The 16,519-nt window shown below is 36.1% G+C and overlaps 1 protein-coding gene across 1 annotated transcript in view; it reads left to right on the top strand.

Annotated features, from left to right (window-relative positions):
- Positions 1-4,548: 4,548 nt before the first annotated feature.
- Positions 4,549-16,519, top strand: part of LOC131147130 (subtilisin-like protease SBT5.4) — a 68,048-nt gene continuing 56,077 nt past the window's right edge. The window contains exon 1 of the mRNA XM_058096923.1: positions 4,549-4,693. Within this exon, the coding sequence (XP_057952906.1) occupies positions 4,549-4,693 (145 nt within the window). The remainder of the gene's footprint in view (positions 4,694-16,519) is intronic.

Raw genomic sequence — 16,519 nt, 5'->3', positions numbered from 1 at the left:
TACTAAATTCTTGCATACAACTCACACTCTATAAAATTTATTTACCACTCTTACATGGGACAAAGAGGACTCTTTTAATTTGGAAGAGGTGACAATTGCCTTGCTACATTTTTTCAGTAGGCTCAAAATATGTGATGACGGAGAATGGACTTGTGGTTAAATGTAACTATGAGCGTGGGAAAGGAAAATCCACATGGATCAAGAAAAAATCTCATACCAATCCAAGAAGAAAAGATATCAGTGTTTAAGTGCAGTAAAACGGGGGCAAATGTGAGACCGAAGTGTTCCGAATTGGAAGAAAGGAAATGCTAAAAGCATGACAGGACTTCAAAATGTGGTTCAAGAAGACCATTTAGTTTGGCATGATGGTGATGTACTTTTATTTTTGCTACGGTTGGATCATCGCCTTACTGACTCATTTTACTTGACTCAACTATGTTCTTACATATGACTCCAAACAAGGAAGGGTGTTCAGCACCTATAGGTTGGGATTCAGGTGGCTTCTTATGGGTAATGATGTTCTTGTAAGATCACTGGCATATAAATGTTAAAATAAAAATGTTTGATGGGCTGTGAGAACCATTGAGTATTGTAAGACACTTACAGAAGTTAAGGGAAGAGTCTTATTTCCTTGAAACCTTGGTTGTAATGGTTTTCAATTACAATATGAAGGTGGGGCCTATGATAGTATGGAATGGTCATCTAACAGTGATGAAAGGGCAAAGGTGATGGAATATGTACACAATGTAGGAATCTACTTTTGTAGGTGGAGCAAAAGTCATAGATGTTAAATCGGATGAAACTGTCTTGTGGCATATACGTCTTGGCATATTGGGAACATGGAAAGAACACTACACACAGGAACTCTTGGAAAGGTATGATAACGCATGTAAGCTGATTTTAAAAATTTTTGTTCTTGGAAAACAAAACAGGCAAATATTCCAATTAGTTATTCATAAATGGAAGGTATTCTTGATTTTTGTACATTTTTGATGTTTAGGGTCTGGTTGATTAGCATCAATGGGTAGGACATGTGTATTATATGAAGTTTTTTTTATATCACTCTAAAATTCTGGGTAACTTCAGCGGCATCAAGTTATTAGTTTTGCCAGGTTTTAAGATAGGAAATGTTGAAGTGGAAACCCCATAAGGAAGTGAGCATCACATGTCTAAGGTCACACAATGGGCACTGGTACGTTGATTCTAGGTTCAATGAGTTTTGTGAGTATCATGTCCATTTAAGAGACACTTTACTGTTTTCTCTAACACCTCAAAAAATGGTGTGGCTGAAAGGATGAGCCGAACTCTAGCTGAAAGAGTCGTATCTCAGGCTTTAATGTAGGGCCACTGAAGAACTTCTGGCTGAGGTAGTTACAATATGGGGGCACACACATTTCTTAACTAATCAATAAGTATCACTGGAGGGGAAGTGGCATAAGATGTATGGAAGGGAAAATGTAGTAGACTATCCGATTTGACTATTCAATTGTCATGCCTATGTTCATGTGTCTAGTAAGAGAGATTGCAAGCTTGACTCAAATTCCTAGATGTTGCATCCTTTTGGGATATCAAAAGGGTATGAAGGGTTTTCAAGGTTTTGCGATCTATGGCAAACAGGGTGATCAATAGAGATGTGTCTTTGATGTAGAAGGTTATGTAAGCCGTCTCAACATTTGTGATGATAGAAATATGAGCCAGAAAATTTGGGGCAAGCTGATGACACTGTTGTGCCGGGAGTTAGAAGCTCATGGCAATGACAATGATTATTATCCTTTGTTGGCAGGAAGTTTTTAGCTTAGGAAAACCAATATTTGACAATTCTTTTATATGGAGATCCAGACGCATTTTATTGAACCACCAAGGTATTGATTTGAAGAGTTCGAGTCTTTTGCTTTTCCTTCAAGTTTCAGTGATCCAACAACATTCAAAAGGAAGTTGCACAACAGGAGAAGGTAGGTGGTTAGTGTAATATTGAGGAAATGGAAATCTACTACTAATAATCAAACTGGGAGTTGGTGGTATGCTTCCTGACGGGAAGAGGGATATAGGCCTAAAAAATGGGTATATTGGAAAAAGGAAGCAATTCAAAAAAGGACGGAATAAAATTCAAGGCAAGTTTATGTAGCAAGGGTAACTCACAAAAGGGGATAGACATAATAGAAATTTCTTCATGCATGTACGACCACTCTATCGGACGTGTTAGGGTTGGTGCTTATTATGATTGTCTTTGGGAACAAATAGATGTAGACGACGTTTCTTCACGGTGGCTTGGAGGAACATATTTATATGGTGAACCACCAGAACGTGTTAGTGAACAAGGAAATAAAACTTAGTTTGGCAAGTTGAAGAATCACTTACGTCTTTAAAACAATCTCCATGGCATGGTATAAATATTTTGATTCTTATATGATCGATTGGCTACAAAATATTTAGTATGACTATTGCATGTATGTAAAATAAACTTTGTGATGGTTCTCTTATTTATTGTTGTTGTATGTCGCTCCATGTTATAGCTGCTAAAGATTGAACTGAGGTAAATCAATTAAACGAACTAGTTGCATAAAGAATTTGATCATGAAGATTTGGTCTAACTAGAAGGTTACTTGGGATGGATATTCGTGAGGATAGAACTGAGGGAGGGTTTATGGTTATCTCAGGGTGGTTATGTGGAGAAGGATGTTGGATAGGTTTAGCATGGTCGATTCAAAACTGGGATGTACACCTCTTAGCGATTCATTTTAAAATTATCTGAAAACTAAGGTGTAATCCCAAGAGGGGGGTGAATTGGTTTTCTTTTAATTCTTTTCAAGAATCTTTAACTTCCTCTTCTCTTTTAATGAATTCTTTTACTTCTGTTGATTATTCAAATAATAAATACTAAAAACAAAATCCAATCCACAACCAACAAAGTACTTAACTAATCAATCAACAATCACTTTTCCAATCATCCACAATATTCAAACTAAGACTTAGACGATTTCATCTTGTGTCTGTTTGCAACCTCCTATAGTTAATGCATTTTTCTTAAAATGATTTTCAACAAAACATTCACACTCTTCCCAAAATTCAGAATTCAAATAAATTCTTTGTTAATTTATCTTTGGGTGTTAACCAATTAACGTATTCCCTTATGGTTTCCGTAAAGTATGGTTTAACCAATGTACTCCCTTTCGGTTTCCGCAACCCAAATCAAAATTAGACTTTAAGTTTACTAAATTTCAAAATTTATGTAGTATATATATGATTAGGAAATTAAATCATCGATGTAATTTATATGTGCTAAAAAAAAAAAAGCAAGGGAAAGAGAGAGTGAGACCACGACTTTTACGTGGTTCGACTTATACCCAGACTATGTCCTCGCCTTTAGCAAATCACCAAAGGATTCACTAAAACTAGTTCCTTTTTTGGACAGAACAACACCATTTACACACTCCTTTGATTAGGCTAGAGTCTGCCTCTCCAAATGATATACCCTCATTCGGTCACTCCTTCAATTAGGCTAGACTAGCACCTCTATAAGCGATATCCCCATGCTTAGTCAACAATCCGAACACCTCAAATCATCCAAGAACTACAAAAGCTGATAGAAGTAACACTTTCGTACAAAAAGCACTCTCCAACCCTAGTAGATTAATATAAATTCAGCTCTAGGTACTTCAACAATTTAACTACCCATACTAAATAGAATTGAAGCTCAACTATAGAATTCACCAAGGGTTCCATTGTGATTGAAACAACTCAGTGTGAGAACCTTAGCTTGATGCTTTAGCAGCAATACATATGATTTCTCTTCAGCAAGAGTTTGAGCAATAGAGAAATTTGAGAGAGATTAAAAGAATTAATGCAAGTATGCTATGTAATTGCCTTGGTTATAATTTCTTGGGATTAAGGTAGTATTTATAGGCTTCTTAGAATTAGTTTCCTTGTTCCCCAAGTTAACTTAGAGTGTCCTCCAAGTTTTTATAAGTTTATAATTGAAAAACCAATTTTGAAATTTTCCCGTTAGAGTTTAAAAAATCAAATTCCGTGGAGTCAGTCAGCTGACCAGGTGACTAGGTAGTACATTTCTATAGGGTATGTCAGCTGGACAAGCGGTTGACACCCTTTTGTCTTCCAAAAATTTAAATAAGGAAACTGTCAGTCGGCTGGCGTGACATAGATCAAAATGAGTCAGTCGGCTAGGCACTATTAGTCAGTGGAGTATTTTTTAGTTCATTTTGTTAGTCGGCTGAACAGTTAACTTAGCTTTTGTTTTTCTATCAATCGACTGAGTGAACCCATAGTATTTTTGATTTTTTATTTTGGATTTTCAATTTTAGTTTTGCTCTCTTGCTTTGGTCTTTCATAAAACATCTTCCAGAGTTTAAAAATAGGTCTCTAAGTCCATGTATTTCCCCTAAAGGGCTTCAACAATATTTCAAAAGATATTTAAATACTAAAGCACTTACATAAAAACTTCTAAGCCATTTTTTTTTTTCTTAAACACTTAAGTCTTCATGCTTTGATCTGCTACTTTCTCTTATTTTTTATCGTTGTTGCGATTCCGGTATGATGCTCAGTGTCTGGAAGAAAGAGAAAGACGAGGGGTGCATCTCCGCAGAGCCGGGGTTTATAAGAGAAGTTCAAGACCGTCGTGTCTGCCCGCTTAAGCTTTCCATACTAGCGCGCTCGGCTGGGAGGAGTTCTGTGAAAGGTTTTAAGGATCTATTAAATCCTGCGGTCAGCCACCTGCTCTGAGGAAAAGAAATGGGTTTGGTGTGTCATGGCCGGGTATCCCAGTTATGTTTTCGCGAAAACAGATTAGTACTCATAGTATGAGGATCGACGAGAACAACTCGACGAGGAGACGCGAGCCCGGGACCCGTCGGGAACGTAGGAATCAAGCGTGATAGAGTCACGCAGCGATTGGAAGGTGGCATGGCCGGCGCGATAATCAGGCGGCCGCCTAAAGATAGCAGGGGAAGGACCCCAGCCTTGAAATGCACACCCACACTGATATCCCGGAGAGTCCAGTCCCAAGGGTGACAAGGGAGAAGGCAGAAGGTGGAGCAAGGAGGGTCTCTTCAAACTTTAGCTCCTCATTATCTTTATGCTTTAGTCCTTTGATATCGTTAAGCTTCATATGATCAGTCCTTTGGAATATAAGCTTCAATTGATCCTCATGAGTACTTGACCTTGCTTTCACATATGTGAGAACTAAAATATCATCACTCCCAAATATGTTAAGTTCCACTTGTTTGTTAGCATCAAAATAGGATGTTAGGCCTTGTAAGACCAACATTATTTTTTGTAGATTGCCAAAGTACAGATGATGATATTTAAGATATGTCAAAGGTCCCCTATGCTAGCGTCGTGGGGAGTTTAATATATATCATGGTGTGTACAAGGCAATATTTAGCACATGTTGTGAGTGTGGTAAGTAAGCTTCTTTCTAGTCCAGGTAGACAAACTTCGGAAGCCATCAAATGGATTTTTCAGATACTCACGAGATACATCAAATTATAGCATCATGTTTGGCAAACAACAGGATTGTCCTTCAGTTAAGGGGTCTGTAAATGCTAATTATGCAAAAGATATGGATGACAGAAGGTCTACAATGGGTTATGTATTTACCCTTGTAGGAGGACCAATATGTTGGAGATCCATGGTTCAATCTCTGGTGGCATTGTCCACAATTGAAGCTTAATATATAGTAGTTGTCGAACCTAGAAAGGAAGCCTTATGGCTAATCGGTTTGGTCAAAGAGCTGGGTATAAAAAAATATGGAGTTGTGCTACATTATGATAGTTAGAGTGCCATGTAACTGGCAAAGAATCACGTGTACCATGCTTGAACCAAACATATTGATATGAGGCTCCATAGTGTTCGGGAATTGATTAAATCGAGCGAGCTTGTATTGGAGAAGGTTCACAAATATGAAAATACAGTGGATATTTTGACAAAGTCGATTATTACTGTAAATTTCAAGCATTTCTTGAACTTGCTTCATGTCTCTAGTTGCTAGAATGAAGACGGTCCCAACTCAACAATCTAAGGTCAAGGAGGAGTGTCGGGCTATGTTTTTCGGGTCTACCTAAGGCGCATAAATTCGCCAAGGTGGAGATTGTTGAGTTTGGTGGCTCATTTCTTGGAATGGTTAACATATACAAGGAGAAGGACATAGTTAATATAAGCATTCTAGGTTGAAACTGTCGACGGTTTTACTGAAATTTTAGAAATCTAAGAAACCTATTGTCTCGCCCCTGATTTTCTACCATTTTTTCCATCTGTATATATATCTATAAAATAAACCTGCTCTTATACAAAAGTAATACTGTCATCATGAAAACTATGATACCAGACTATAAAATTCTGTACATAATTCCGTTAGCAAATGCGCTATAGTAACCTGTGTTGCCTAAAGTGGCACCAGGTACAACAGTCCTAAAATAGCCATATAACTCAGCGGAAGCATCTATATACATACACATCCAATAGAAATACCAAATTTTTGACCATCCTCTTGTTCATACATAAATCCCCAAGAACTATCGATCCATATACATCCCAAAATCATGCACATACATTCCTATACAACACAGTGTCAAACTATTACGTAACCTGAATAGTACTCTTAATCTCTGCTCTATAGAACTCTAAGCTTGTCTACCTGGATTTCCTGAAATGATGAAATTATAAAAGTGAGACACCTCTTAGTAAAACAGAATAGATTATTATCAGTGCGCGGCAACATGAGTTTTAATGTTTCAAATACACTTTCATAGTTTGTCTTTTCTTACTTTGTGAGCTCATATAAAACTGCATACATGCCCGTAAAAATACTTTTCTAATTACTTTCCTTTCTTTCAAATCGTGCTGTAAGTAAAATAGTATCTCAAATCATACTCTATACAAACTAGCATCACAAATCATACACTATCTAAAAATGTATCTTAATTCATACTTTGTATATAACAAGTGTCTTAAATCATACTCTGTACAAAATAAGCATCTCTGTACAAGTAAGTGCGCATATATGTATAGAAGAACTCCTTTATATGGATAATACTATAATGTTATGAATTAACCCCGCAAGATCTGGGTTATGCGGCTCAAAGGCTGGACCAAGCCATGGTTGGCATACCAAACTAGATCAACTATGTCTGTAATTGTAACTGTATCTCAAACTATGAGTATGATTCGCCTGCCCAATTTGTTCGAACTCCAAGGAGTAGCTCTACACCTCAATGACAGAATTGACTATGCGACCAACACCCTATCAAAGAAGTGTGGCTGCATTGGCAACTATGGGGCTACGGTACCATGCCTAACTATGGTCCATCAAGGTTCTTAAACCATATAATGCGATTTTCAAAATATTATATACATGATATCATTAACATATTCTGTTAAAAACTATCATGCTATGTACATCTATAGAAAAAAACTATAACTCTATATAGAAGTACTATACTGTAGTTCCATAAGGAATGTTGTTTCTCCGTATAAAATATCCATGCTATAGTTCCACTTAGGGAACATTGTAGTTCCATAAGGAACATTGTAGTTCCACTTAAGGAACGATGTATCACTGTATAAACATATGTATTGCAGTTCCTTAAGAAATGCCATATGTATTGCAGTTCCTTAAGAAATGCCATAGTTCTATATAGAATACTATATTACTGTATAAAATATCTATATAAAACTATGTACTATAGTTCTATATAGAAAACTATATCTTTGTATAAAATCTGCATAAAACTCTGTATAAACTCGGTTACACCGTAGCTTTATAAAAAGCACTGTCATACTATTGTACTGCATAAAAATCATTTCTTTATCTATATATATACTTTTCCATAAAGTAATAAAGTTATTTATACATAATATTCAACTTATGTCACACATTTTCTCTGATAATTTGGATTTTAATATACAATTAAAAATATTGGTATCATTATCTCTAGAGTTTTACTCAACCCAACCCAACTTACATAAAATGTATATCTTATCAAAATTCCCATTTCATACGTTTGTGTATTCAGGAAAACTCAGACAATCATTTATGAATTCACATGCTATAATTTAGGTAGTTAACTTTGTAAAATGCCCGACATAATCAATTCTCCTTACCCGATTTCTAGAGAAATACTTGTCGGGATCCTAAAGCAGTGCCTGAGGCATTCACATAAATCCCTATATTCATATATTTTAGCTTAATAAGCTAAATCCCCGAATAATTACAATCCTAATATCCCTAGGCTCACACGCTCTCGTTGACCGGTTAAATTCTAAAAAAAATGTGGGTATGATCCACTTCCCATTTTTAAATTTAATTTCTAACATATTTAAAAATACCTATATGATCAAATTCCAACAGTTCAATGTAATTCCAAAAAATTTCCAGAAATATAATTTAATCATATACTATAATTTAATTAATAAACCATAATTTTCATACCCATAAAATTACTCATAAATCCATATACAATATTCCAGTAATTATATACCATGATTGAACTGGGTGAATTTCTAAAATAACTAACATAACCTATTCTCCATACCTTATCCCAAGAGAAGTTCTTACGATGCCCAAATGATGAATCCACTTCTGTTAAAATGTTGGTGGTTGAATTTGGAACCCAGGGATATTTTCCGTTCTTCAATCGGCGCACGTTTCGCCAAAAAATCGAGAGAGAGAGAGAGAGAGAGACGAAATTGGGGAGTTGGGGTCTTCTTCTGTAATTGGAAGTCCGGAAGATTAATTCTTAAGCTTCCATGTATATATTTATATCTATTATTATATATACCATTAACTTTATATACTTATATATATATATATATATGTGTGTGTGTGTGTGTATCTATTATTATGTCATATTCATATTTATATATATATATATATATATATATATATGTATATATTGTTTACTTATTTAATTTGATTAATTCAAATTTTTTAATACTATTCATTCTATTGTTCAATTAATTAGTTTAATATAATAATAATTTAATTTTTTTTAAAGATCATTCCATTAATCTTGTATAACTATTTTTGAGGTCGTTACATTCTTCTCTCCTTATAAAAATTTCGTCATAGAAATTTGCTATCAATCTCATGTATAAATCTCTGAGGAAACATTCATTACAATTTTATTAATTACCCTCACTTATGGTGGAGAAATACCGTGGTTACAACAGAGGGTCCTAGGAGATTACAATCATTCACATAAAAGAAAACTCTCTCAAAACCATTCATAACCAAAGCCAAAACACTAACTAGCCTTGACTATACAAGTCAATAGAAGTATACTATCATTTACTTTTACTCTTACTAGTCTAACTATGGGTCCCGTTGAACAGGTGTGGATATCTCTGGCACATTTTTCCTCTAATTCCCATAAAGTTTCTTCTATTACATGATTGTACCAGAGCACTTTTACTAGTGGGATCTTTTTAGTACATAGTTCTTGTTCCTTCCGATCCAAGAACTGCGCTAACACTTCTTCATATGACAGGGTATCTTTAAGTTATAGGGCCTCGTAACTGATTACATGAGGTGGATCTGTGACGTATTTCCTTAACATAGATACGTGGAATACGTCATGGATTCTTGATAGAACTGATGGTAATGCTAACCTGTAGGCAACTAGATCCACTCTTTCCAGTATATCAAATGGTCTAATAAACCTAGGGCTCAGCTTACCATTTCTCCCAAATATCATTACTCCTTTTATCAGTGCAATTTTCAAAAATACTTGGTCCTCAGCACCAAACTCTAGCTCTCGTCGATGGGTGTCGACATAACTTTTCTAGCAACTCTAAGCTATTTTGATCATGTATCAGATGAGTTTGATCTTTTGTGAAGTTTGTTAAACTATCTCTAGCCCCAATATTCGTATTTCGCCTATTTCATCTCAATATAACAGAGATCGACACCTCCAGCTATACAACGCTTCATATGGTACCATCCCAATGCTGGTCTGGTAACTATTATTGTAAGCAAATTCAACCAGTGGTAAAAACTGTATCCAACTACAACCAAAGTCTAACACACAAGCTCGAAGCATATCCTCTAGTATCTGTATGCTCCTCTCTGTCTATCCATTGGTCTGAGGATGAAATGTTGTACTAAATGTCAGTTGTGAACCCATGGCTCTTCGCAAACTCCTCCAAAACAGAGATGCAAGTTGTGGGTCTCGGCCTGATACAATGGGCACTCACACATTGGGCAGTCTAACTATCTCTTGTATGTACAACTCTGCTAGTCTACTCATGGAGTAGTTATCTTATTGAAAGGATATAGGCAACCTTCATCAATCGGTCAATGACTACCCAGACGGTGTCCTGTCCATGAAGTGCTAGTGGTAACCCTGTGACGAAGTCCATCGAAATGTTCTCTCCCACTTCCATTCTGGGATGTGAAGTGGTTGCAACGATCCAATCGATCTCTGATACTCAACTTTCACCTGATGGCATGTCAAACACTACGTCACATATTCAACAATTTCTTTCTTCATATTACTCTACCAAAAAGACTCTCATAATCCCTGTACATCTCCGTGCTTCTAAGGTGCACTATATAAAGGGATTGATGTGCTTCCTCTAGGATAATTCTTTTGATCTCGGCATCAGCAGGTATGCAAAGTCTGGTACAAAACCTCAAAACTCCATCCTTTGAGATATTAAACTCTACTCCTTGACCATTATACCCTTTATCCATAATCTTTAATAATTCCGCATCTTTCATCTAGGCAGCTTTAATTCTTTCCTTTAAGGTGGGTTAAAGTACCAGATTAGTAATGAGGGTCTGGTGATTTCCCTCTACCAACTCCACATCAAGCCTTTTCTAAATCCATCTTCGGATGCTGAGTCACCATTGTTAATACTAATGAACCCACTAACTTCCTACTCAAAGCATTAGCTACCACATTAGCTTTTCTTGGGTGGTAACTGATGGTGCAATCATAATATTTAATTAGTTATAGAGACCTTCTTTATCTCATGTTTAATTATTTCTATGTGAAGAAATACTTCAAATTCTTGTGGTCTATGAAGACCTCACACCTATCCCCATACAAATAATGTCTCCAAATTTTTATGGCATAAACCACTATTGCTAATTGCCGATCATAGGTAGGGTAATTCTTTTCATATTTTTTGAGATGCCCAGAAGCATAAGCTACAATTCTCCCCCACTGCATCAAAACACACTTGAGTCCTTTGTGTGACGCAACACTATAAATTATAAAACCCTCTTCTCCCGAAGGAATCGTTAGAACCAGTGTAGTGATGAGTCACTGCTTTAATTCCTAGAACCAAACTTCACACTCTTCCTGGTAAATTTAGTCCAAGGACCTAACAATTTAGAGAATTCCTCTACAAATTAGCGATAGTATCCAGCCAATCCCAAGAAAATTCTAGCTTCCTGCACATTTTTTTTATCTTTCCCAGTCCACTACCGCCTCAATCTTGCTTGGATCCACATAAATGCCGTCCATGGATATCATGTGTCCGAGGAATGTGACTTGTTTCAATAAGAATTCACACTTCTTAAACTTGGCATACAAACTCCTTTCTCTCAGAACCTGTAAAACTATCCACAAATGATCCTCCTATTCCTCAGAGCTCTTTGAATTCACTAGAATATCATTAATAAAAACCACAACAAACTAATCCAAGTACTGATGGAAGACCCTATTCATTAGGTCCATTAATACAACAAGAGCATTCGTTAGTCTAAATGGCATAATCAGGAATTCATAATGGTCATACCGAGTTTGGAATGCTATTTTTAGAACATCCTCTGCCTTGACCTTCACTTGATGGTACCCGGATCATAGATCAATCTTGTAAAATGTTTGTTCCCTGAGGCTGGTCAAACAAATCATCAATACGAGGAAGCAGGTATTTATTCTTAATGGTAACTTTATTGATTTATCTATAGTTGACACACATTCTCATCGACCCATCTTTCTCTTTCATAAACAATACCGATGCTCCCCAGGGTGACACACTGAGCCTGATAAACCCCATGTATAACAATTCTTGTATCTATTCTTTCAACTCTTTCAATTTCGATGGCACCATTCCATACAAAGCTTTAGAAATCAGTGTTGTTCCTAGTGATAGGTTGATAGCAAACTCTACCCCACAATCAGGAGGTAGTCTCGAAAAATCCTCCAAAAACACATCAGGAAAATCCCTTACTGTCGGGATATCTTTCAATTTTAATTCCCTTTCTAGCACTTCCTTCACACAAACCAAGTACCCCTGGCATCCCTCCATAAACAACCTCCTTTCCTGAATGAATCCTAATATCTGTAGTGGGGTATGCACACATGTCCCCAAAAATCTGTACTCCTGCTCTCCTAAAGGTCTAAATACTACCTCTTTCTAATAGTAATCAATACTGGCATAGTGGACAGCTAGCCAGTCCATTCCCAGAATTACCTCGAAACCATGCTTGTCTAGAACTACCAAGTTAGCTGGCAAAGACCTCCCCTGAATACTGATTGGACAATCTTTGAGTACCTTTCTACATAACACTATGGTCCTGGTCAGTGTAGCAACTGATAAACTCATATCTAGTGGCTAAACTTCTATATCACATAACTTAATGAATTCTTGGGCTATGAAGGAGTAAGTTGCCCCTGAATCAAATAAAACAATAGCTCTATATGACAAAATTGAAATCATACCTTTCTCTACATCGTCGGTCGCCTCTACGTCTCATTGTGTTAGTGCATAGGCCCGCATTGGGGCAGTGTTCCTCTATTGATTTCCTCGGGGTGGTTGATTGTTCCCCCACAATTTTCTAGGAGCAGACAGATTAGTTTGTTATGCTCGTTAGTTTTTCACAATATGTCCAGGCTGACCACACCTATAGCAGGCATTTATCCCAACTTGACACTCCCTCTAATGCCTCCGATCACACCTAGCACAAATAGGGGGTTCTGGATTTCTCTGAGGGACTCGGTGTCCCGCCATCTACCATGGACCCATATTGTGCCTCCTCCACTAACTCTTACTAGTGCTTGCGTGGAATCGAGGAGGTGTAGGCCTCTTCCTTTGACTCTGTATCCCAACACCTCTTAATAGATTGGTCTCTATTACTGTGGCTTTATCTACTAGTTCTAAAAAAGTATGGACCTAAAAAGACACTACTTGCTCATATATACCCTGGCTTAGGCCACTTTCAAATTTCCTTGCCTTTTTTTCTTCGACTAGCACCATGTATGGAGCAAAAAAGGAAAACTCAATGAACCTCGCGGCATATTGCTATACCGTTATGTATCCCTTGGTCAAATTCAGAAAATTTCACTGCTTTTGCATTTCTGGTGGTAGCATAGAAATAGCGCTCAAAGAATAATTCCCTAAAGCGGCTCCAGGTCATGGCTATAGGCACAGGCTTCTGCTCCTCCAGCAATCTCGCTGATCTCCACTAGTGTTTAGCCTCTCCTATCAACTTAAATGTAGAAAATAAGACTTTCTACTCATATGTACAAGGGAGAACTGCCAATGTCTCCTCAATCTACTTGACCCAATCTTCAGCCACGAATGGGTCGGCCCCTCCAAAAAATGGTAGGGGATTCATACGTGTAAAGCGCTCAATCATGTAGCCCTGTTCCCTAGAATTTCTTGCCATTTCTACCATCACTTGTTGGGTGACACTATGTAACACCACATTTGAATCTCCACCACCTAAATGAGAGGGCCCTGCATCATCACCTCTAGCATGTGCATTGCTACTTCTAGGGTCCATCTTGAAAATGGAACAAATAGCCTTAGAATTCCACTATCTTAATATTGTTGATGTAGTCATTGAACTATATAATATATACTATATCCTTACACGACCTACCAACTTAACGTCCTTACTCCCAATTTAAGATTCAATCTTACCACTTAAAAATAAGAACCGACGATAGTTTACTATGACTTTCCTAAAATCGTCACCCAAGGAAAATCACAGAAACCACAACGGAATCTCCTACCTCCAAGATGCAAGAGAGAATCACAAATACCAATCTTAACCTCCAACAATGACTTACTATAATCACATTCTACCAATTTCTTATTCTCATCAAAATTCATTCCTATACTCAGGTATTGCTATTTGCTGTTTACTAAAGTCTACATAACCTAGCAACTTAGGCTCTGATACCAAACTGTCATGCCTCGATTTTCTACCATATTTTTTTCCATATGTATATATATCAGTAAAATAAAACTCTGATACAAGAATAATAATGTCACCATAACAACTCTGATTCCAGATTGTAATAACTTGTGTAAAATTCTATACATTATTCCTATGGCAAATGCACTATAGTAACTTGTGTTGCCTAAAGTGGTAACAAGTACAACGGTCCTCAAACAGTTATATAACTCAGTAGAAGCATCAATTTACACACACATACAATAGCAATACCATAGTTTTGACCATCATCCTATTCATACATAAGTCCCCAAGAAGTATCCATTCATATACATCCCAAAGTCATACATATACTTTCCTATACAACACAATATCTCACTATTACTTACCCTAAACGATACTCTTAATCCCTGCTTTGTAGAACTCTAAGTATGTCTACCTCAGTTTCCTAAAATGATGAAATTATAAGAGTGAGACACCTCTTAGTAAGACATAATGGATTATTATCAGTATGTGACAACATGAGTTTTAATGTTTCAAATACACTTTCTTAGTCTATCTTTTCTTACTCTGTGAGCTCATATAGAACTGTATACATGCCCGTAAAAATAATTTTCATATTACTTTCCTTTCTTTCAAATCATGCTATGAGTAAAATAGTATCTCAAATCATACTCTATATAAACTAGTATTGCAAATCATACTTTGTACAAAAATCTATATCTTAATTCATACTCTGTATATAACAAGTGTCTCAAATCATACTTTGTATAAAATAAGCATCTTTGTACAAGTAAATGCGCACATATGTATAAAAGGACTCCCCTGGATGGATAATACTATAACGTCATGAATTAATCCTGCATGATTCGGGTTGTGCAGCTTGAAGGCTGGACCTAGCCTTGGTTGGCGTACTAGATCAACTATGTCTATAACTATAACTGTATCTTAAACTATGAGTATGATTCACCTACCCAACTGGTCCGGACTCCAAGGGGTAGCTCTACACTTCAATGGCAGAATCGACTATGCCACCAACACCCTATCAAAGAAGTGTGGCTGCACTAGCAACTATGGGGCAACGGCACCATGCCTAATTATGGTCCATCAGGGTTCTTAAACCATATAATGTAATTTCCAAAACAATATATACATGATATCATTAACACATTCGATTAAAAGCAATCATATTATATACATTTGTAGAAAAACACTGTAGCTCTGTATAAAAATACTATACTGTAGTTCCATAAGGAACATTGTTTCTCTGTATAAAATATATGTGTTGTAGTTCCACTTAGGGAACATTGCAGTTCCATAAGGAACATTGTAGTTCCACTTGGGGAATGATGTATCTCTATATGAATATGTGTACTATAGTTACTTAAGGAACGCCATAGTTTTATATAGAATACTATATTACTTGACAAAATATCTGTATAAAACTCTGTACTATAGTTCTATATAGAACACTATATCTTTGTATAAAACTTTGTATAAACTCGGTTACACTATAGCTTTATAGAAGGCACTGTCATACTATGGTACTGTATAAATTCCATATCTCTGTCTATTTAAATACTTTTCCATAAACTGATAAAGTTATTAATGCATAATATTCAACTCATGCCACACATTTTCTCTGATAATTTGTACTTTAATATACTGTTGAAAATATTGGTATCATTATATTTGGGGTTTTACTCAACCCAACCCCACTTACACAAAATGTATATCTTTTCAAAACTCCCATTTCATACGTCTGTATATCTAAGAAAACTCGGACAATCATTTCTGAATTCACACACTATAATTTAGACAGTTAACTTTGTAAAACACTTGACTTAATCTATTCCACTTACCTTATTTCTGGAGAAATACTTGCAGGGATCCAAAAGTAGTGCTTTCGGCATTCGCACAAATCCCTATACTCATATATTTTAGCTTAATCAACTAAATCCCCGAATAGTTACTATCCTAACATCCCTAGGCTCAGACACTCCCGTTAACCGGTTAAATTCTAAAAGAGGATAAATAAATAAACGCGGGTATAATCCCCTTCACATATTTAGATTTAATTTTTAACATATTTAAAAATACCAATATGATCAAATCCCTGCGGTTTAATCTAATTCCAAAATATTCCCATAAATCTAATTTAATCAAATACTATAATTTAATAAATAAATCATAATTTTCATACCCATAAAATTTCTCAGAAATCCATATACAATATTCCAATAATTATATACCATGATTTAACTGGTTGAATTTCTAAAATAAGTAATATAACTTATTCTCCTTACCTTATCCCAGGAGTGATACTTATGACGCCCAAATGACAAATATATTCTGGTTAAAATGTTGGTGGTTGAA

Source organism: Malania oleifera, unplaced genomic scaffold (assembly GCF_029873635.1).
Source record: "Malania oleifera isolate guangnan ecotype guangnan unplaced genomic scaffold, ASM2987363v1 ctg166, whole genome shotgun sequence".
Taxonomy (NCBI): domain Eukaryota; kingdom Viridiplantae; phylum Streptophyta; class Magnoliopsida; order Santalales; family Ximeniaceae; genus Malania; species Malania oleifera.
Note: the sequence above shows the minus strand (reverse complement) of the source record. Positions and strands in the feature narration are given on the sequence as shown.